The sequence below is a fragment of the Pinus tabuliformis genome, chromosome 2_2, assembly GCF_031772625.1.
Source record: "Pinus tabuliformis cultivar Carrire ecotype Pingquan chromosome 2_2, CPIR1, whole genome shotgun sequence".
In the NCBI taxonomy this organism is placed as follows: domain Eukaryota; kingdom Viridiplantae; phylum Streptophyta; class Pinopsida; order Pinales; family Pinaceae; genus Pinus; species Pinus tabuliformis.
Window position 1 is genome coordinate 786,029,690 of NC_142300.1, and position 6,700 is coordinate 786,036,389.

At 39.7% G+C, this 6,700-nt stretch overlaps 1 protein-coding gene across 1 annotated transcript; it reads right to left on the minus strand.

Annotated features, from left to right (window-relative positions):
- Nucleotides 1-2,773: 2,773 nt before the first annotated feature.
- LOC149195045 (uncharacterized) lies at nucleotides 2,774-5,263 on the minus strand. Its single transcript, XM_089407874.1, has 2 exons — nucleotides 3,958-5,263; nucleotides 2,774-3,543 (listed from the first exon to the last, which is right to left on the minus strand). The coding sequence occupies exons 1-2, from the start codon at nucleotides 5,261-5,263 to the stop codon at nucleotides 2,774-2,776; spliced, it is 2,076 nt and encodes a 691-aa protein (XP_089264000.1).
- Between the last annotated feature and the right edge of the window lie 1,437 nt (nucleotides 5,264-6,700).

Consider the following 6,700-nt stretch of genomic DNA (forward strand, 5'->3'; position numbering starts at 1 on the left):
GAGAAAATATACAATGAAAGCCCTCGAAATCCCGCATCCCATTACCAAGGGCCGTCAAATCTATCCTGCATGCTTTATAAAACATAAAACTATCATCATAAAAACAAATTGGATCTTGGCCGACTCACCATCATAGTTTCCATCGATGACTCGGCTGCATCGTTATAATTATCCATGGAAAATAGCAATGATGCTTGGCATGAAATTCAAGATCTTCTCACAGAAAACAGTTTTCCCCGCACCAGGAGCTGGCATGCCCTGATGAAAAGATAAAAACCCTTCTCGAACGACAGAGTCTCAGGAATCGGTGCAATTTCATATCTATCACAGTCCTTCCTCTTCACGAGCTCGAGCTGGTTCTGCAAGAGCCCCCCGCCCTTCCTGTGACTCGAATGAGCCGAAACCTTCAATGAGGAATCCATCGCCATTATGCACGATCTCAGATAAAATATATACAGAGTATATAGATATATATATTGCTATATATTTATACTCTAAATGTTATATGACACAGGGCTAGAGAATTGAAGAACAAGGAAAACAATCGATTGTAATGTGCGAGGGGGCCTGAAACGAAAAACCCATCTATAACGTGGGAAAACAAAATTCAGAACCGCATGCGAATAACCGATCCAACGATGGTCCGGACTGCCGATCTCGGCACCGGTTTTTTTTTCTCTTTTTTCTCCTCGGTCTCGGGCTTATATTGTTTGTGACTATAAGACCGAATTCTGAGTTGTTACTGGGATTCGATCTCTGGACGAGGTCGAGTATTGGCTTCGTTCACAGTAAAATCAGGAGCGGTGTGCAAGTTCTCCATCCGTTCTTCGAAGGCCGGAACGGTGAATAAAAGGAAGGCGGGAAATAAAAATTAATTGCCCTAATTAACCCTAATTATATAACTAATATCGTGTTTTGTAATAAGGCGATCTTTTCTTTTTTTTCTGGAAGTAGCGGTTGTTCGGCTCAGGGTTCGCCCGAGATTTTTTGGGCTTACGTGGCAACTAAATTTAGTTCCAGAAAAGTGGAGATTTAACTGGAGATTTCACTGGATATTTTTAATTCTGAGGTGGCAAACGGGTCAGTGAGCTGGCGTGGTCTACACTTTTCAATGGTCAATTTGGAAGTTGGTTTTTCTACAAAATTCTCATTGATGTGTTAACATCTTCTTTTGAGTTAAAAGTGGTTTGGAGTGCAGGTTGGTTTTGATTTGTGGTTGTTAGGTGTGATGTTATATTTATTTTATTATAATAATTTGTTTTTATATTTCTTTTATTTTATATTAGGTTTTTTTCCTTAAATTTTGTATGTCTGAAATTATTATTTAAAATAGATGTTATGAAATTTTCAATATTTGAAATTTGCATAGGTTTAAATTTTGTATGAAATTATTATTTAAAATAGATGTTATGAGATTTTTTATATTTGAAAATTTCTATAGGTTTATTTTTTTCCAGAAAAGAAAAATCCACAAGTTTGAAGTAGCTTTATATGGTACGATTTAATCTAGATGTTGATTTGAAGTTGCAAGTCTTTGAGTTGGTGTAAGAATATCTTCGACTTAATCTAGATGTTGATTTTAAGTTGCAAGTCCTTGAGTTGGTGTAAGAATATCTTCGACTTAATCTAGATGTTGATTTTAAGTTGCAAGTCCTTGAGTTGGTGTAAGAATATCTTCTCTAGTTGTAGTATTAATCTTGTTTATTGACATGTTGATTTTAAGTTGCAAGTCTTTGAGTTGGTGTGAGAATATTTGTAGCATTAATTTTGTTTATTGACATTTTGACAGTGTAATTATGTTTATTGTAATTATGTTTATTGACATTTTGACATTGTAGATGTTGTGAATAATCTTGTATACATAATAATTATAAAATAGATATAATTTTTAATATATTATTCTTATAAATAAAATCACTAATCCAAAAGTTGACTTTAGATTATAAGTCTTCTAGTTGATGTGATAACACCTTCCTTTCCTAGGTATTAATATCATGATGTCACATGTTATCTTGGTATAGTGGTGTATTCTTATGTTGGTATTTTATTCCACATTAATGTTTGTCTTTTCTTTACTTTGATTTTAGTACTGATGAAAATTTCAATGTTATGGTGAATGACCCTCTTTGAATTTTCTTTTTAAAATAGTGGTTGGTAGATTTATATTAAATAAATAAAGAAGTAAATTGTAGCAAAGCTACAAATACATTACAACCAAAAATGATTTAGAGATTACCAACTATAGCAAATGTTTATGTTATATATGTGATAATGCCTTAGCTTAATAATGTCCCAAGGCAAAATAATTCAATGTTTCTAAGAGGTGTACATTCTACAAAATAAACTACAAAACATGAAAACTAACAAAATGCATGTTTACCTGCCACTTCTTCTAGTGTTGTGTTTTCATGTTTATGAAGCTAGCTACTCAATTCTATTACATCATCAAGTTGGTGTAATGTTGTTTCCTCATTCAACTTGCCACAATTGGAATTCACTAATTGGATTTGGTTTGATGCCCTGGATGGTCCTTTTTTTTTTTTTTTACAGGAACGGTTATGGAGCTTTATATTAATCTTGGGCAGAATGCCAAAATCTGATTACATTGTGTGCTACTTTGACTTGATGCCATTTTTCGCTAAGAATATAGCTGAGACTTACAAGATTCTTCCTTGGATTGACCTCTGCTAAGTTATTTTCAGATATTTTCCCCCACTTGAAAATACATACGAATTGATTTAGTAATAGGCAGTAGAACATGGCAGCAGTCTAGTTATGGAATGGGTTCCCATGATTCTTCTTCCTCTTTCAGCTTAGTCCCTGCAGAGAGATGGGCAGCTTTATTAGCTTCAATGTCCGCCTTTTTATTGTGAATTCTCAACACATGGTAGTACTTCAAATCCTGGAAGTTGCTTTCCAAGCCTTTGATCCTTGTGATCAACCTTGCTAAATTGAGGGCCGGAATTGGATTGCTGGAAACCATTGCATTTATAATGACTTGAGAGTCGCCTATGTCAGTTGCTTCATTAATTCCCAGATCTTTAAGGGTCTTGAGCCCTTGGAAGAGGGCTAAGGCCTCAGCTTGGATGTTGGTAGTGTACCCAAGGACCCAAGCGTAGGAGTGAATTGTTTCCCCGGTTTGATTTAGAACAACACCTCCTGCACCAGCTTTGCCCAGATTTCCCTTTGCTGCTCCGTCAAAGAAAAGAGAGTGTCTTGCTTGCGATTTAAGCCACTCTTGGAAGTCGTTCTCAGACTTTCTTATCTGCCATTCTTTGATAGTGGGGGATTTTTTTATTGTTGGATGAAATTGTAGTTCAAGCGTTGATCCCCATGCTATATCCTGTTGTCTGAGATTGGAGTCGTCTTTTAGATCGATCAAGCACTCCTTTAAGTGACTTTTAATTTTGGTTTCTAGGACTTTGTGGCTCTGTTTTGTGTTTCTGAAAATTCTTTTATTGCGCTCTATCCATAACTGCCAACAAATAATTTTTGGGAGGACAGCCCATGATGCTTTGATAATCAGATTTTTAGGTGGAGGTCCTGGAAATATGTTTGCCCATTCAGAGAAGAGATCAGATGTGGAGCACGAAACAGAGAAGTTAGGATCCAGATCGTGGGTAAAAAAGGCCCAAATCTGCCTGGAGAAGCTACATTCTAACATAAGATGGACTAATGTCTCGACGTTGTCATTGCAAAGAGGACAGATGGAAGGGACGTGGAAGCCTTTTTTTTGCAGGTTATCATAAGTTAGAATTTTCCCATGACAGTAAACCCAGCCGAAGAAGTTGACCTTGGGCCAAGAGGGCTATTGCCAGACGCCTTTCCAAGGAGCTGGATTTGTGGGAACATGAGGGCGCTCAATAAGTTTGGCATACCCCTGGGCGACTATGTATCCACTGCCTTTTGGCCCCTAGCCGATCTTATCTTTCTTCCACAAATGCGATGGAGCCAGACCATGGAGGGCGTCGAGGAGCGTGGTCCTTTCTGAGATCAGGTTATCCGGCACATGAAGATGCTTCCAGCCTGCCCAATTCACGTCCTTCCAGCATGAAATATCCCACAAGGTTTGCATGCCTTCGCTGTCCATCCAACAGCGCAGCAAATTTGTGGGCACTCTCGTTTCAATAGGCTCCTTATTCATTAATCTGTCCGACCATATATTAATGTTCTTCCCTTTGCCTGGTATCCAGTAGGAGTGGGTGGAGATTAGAGTTGTTGCTCTGTCATATATTTTGAGAAATGTAGAATTTGGCCTGCGTATCACGTTGTCTAGGCATCTGGCTCTTGGGCCTCTGAAATATTTTTTCCAGAGCGTCTTTTGGGCCCAGCCAGGGTTGGGGGCGATGATCCTCCAAACAATTTTTGCAGCCATTGCCACGCTCTGCTGACGAAGATTCTTGAAATTGAGGCCACCTTCCAACAGCGGCTTGGAGATGATATCCCAGCTGACAAGAGGGATCTTTTTTTCATTTTGTTTCCCTCCCTTCCAGAAGAACCTCCTTATGTAATCCTCCATTTTGCTTAGGATGGTTGAGGGAGCGAGGAGCCCTGAGAATTGGAATAGAGGCAAGCTGTTGAGAACAGATTTTATTAAGACTGATTTGCCTGCAGTATTCAGCCAGGAATATCCCCAGGCCTGAATCTTTGCCTTGAACTTTTCTAACAGAGGTTGCCAATCTTTGCTAGAAGGTCTCTTATGAGATAATGGGAGGCCCAGATATTTAAAGGAAGACCAGGTGGAGGAGGCTTCAAAGCCCAGACATCTGGAGATGGCAGACAGCAGCCTAGGCGAAGTGTTCCAACTATAAATATGGCATTTGCTCTTGTTAACAACACTGCCTGAGGCTTCACTAAACTCATTCAGAATTTCTTTAAACTTTGTGGCAGAGGTAATAGAGGCGGGACCTAGCAACAGAGTGTCATCCGCGAACAGAGCATGGTTGATATTTTTGGTCCCTCTTGCAATGCGCAGACCATTAACTTCTTGTTCATGCATCTTTTTATCTAGCAGGAAGCTGAGGGCTGAGGCCTGAATGACAAAGAGCAGGGGGGATAGAGGGCACCCCTGCCTGAGTCCTCTCGAGGCTTTAAAGAAGTCTGTGGCTCTTCCATTGACAAGAGGAGCTATCCATGGCTCAGAGATGCATGCCCGGATCCAATTGATGAAGCTTGCTCCAAAACCAAATTTGCACATAACATTTACAAGAAAACTATGATTGACACGATCAAAAGCATTTGCTAAATCAAGTTTGATCACCATACCTCACTCTTTGCGTTGTAGACTCGAATGTATTGCCTCCTGAACCAGTAGAAAGTTATCCACAATCTGCCTTCCATGGATGAAGCCTCCTTGATTCTCTGGAATTATCTTGGGGAGGATAAACTTTAATCTGTTTGCAATTACTTTGGTGATCAGCTTGTACCCTGTATTACATAGAGAGATCGGCCGAAATCTGGTGAAGTTGTTGGCGCCTTTTTCCTTGGGTATGAGCGCTAAAAACGCAGAATTAGTGCTGCCTCCGATTTTCTAAGTATTTTGGGATTTTTGAACCATTTTAAAGAGGTATTTTTCAATAATCGGCCAGCAAGCTTGGAGGAATCTAGCAGAGAAACCATCCGGTCCAGGGGTCTTATCTGGGTCCATATCAAAGAGAGCCTTTTTCACCTCATCTTTAGTGACTTTGGCCTCCAGAAAATCATTTCTTCGCTGAGATATTACAGAGGGTATATTTTCTAACAGCTCCAGGTAGTGGATAGGGTCCTTGTCTTCACTATATAATTTTTGGAAGCGATTAAACGCTGCCCTCTTTATGTGATCAAAATCCTTATGGATATCTCCCTCTTCTTTAATCTCTGAAATAGTGTTGAAGCACTTCCTTGCCTGGGCTTGTTTATGAAAATAAGCAGTGTTCCTATCCCCTGCTTTAAGCCAGAGGTTTCGAGATTTCACTCTCCAATACTCTTCTTCCGCTAAACAGGCTTTGTGGTATTGCTGTTGAAGCAGAGTTTCTTGTTCTAGAGAAACCTTTGTGGGCACTGCGTTTTCCATATCGTTCTGATGGGCGACAAGAGCTGCTTTAGCGGTTTTCCTAATTGTGGCCGGATTGGACAGCGTTTTGGCCCATCTTTTTAGAGCTCCTTTCACCCTTATGAGTTTTTCCTCCCAAATATAGAATGGCGATCCCTTAACAGGTTGGTTCCAGCATTCCTTGATAGTTTGCATGAAGTCAGGCTCCTTTACCCAAAGGGGGTTGAATCTAAATGGAATGGGACCCAAATCATGGTGAGCTAAAAACTCAAGCTTTATGGGCTTATGATCAGAGATGATGTTGGGAAGGATATGCATTTTGGGCTCTAAACCTAGCAACAGATAGGAACTTTGAATGATAAATCTATCTAATCTAGCAGCAATGTGCCCAGGGCCCACTCTTTTGTTAGACCAAGAATACTTACCTGAAGATGGCTTAATTTCCAACAGATCCCAGTCTTGCACTATGTCTTCCACCCATTCTCTAGTTGGATCTCGCACTATGCTACCTCCCTTTTTTTCTGATGGATGAAGGGTAAGGTTGAGATCGCCAGCAATTATTATGTTTTCCAGATCTGTCAAATCAACTTGAAGTCTTAAAGAGTCCCAACAGTCTTTTTTTCCCCTAATGTTGACTGGAGAGTAGACATTGAAAAGGCAGAACTTTTC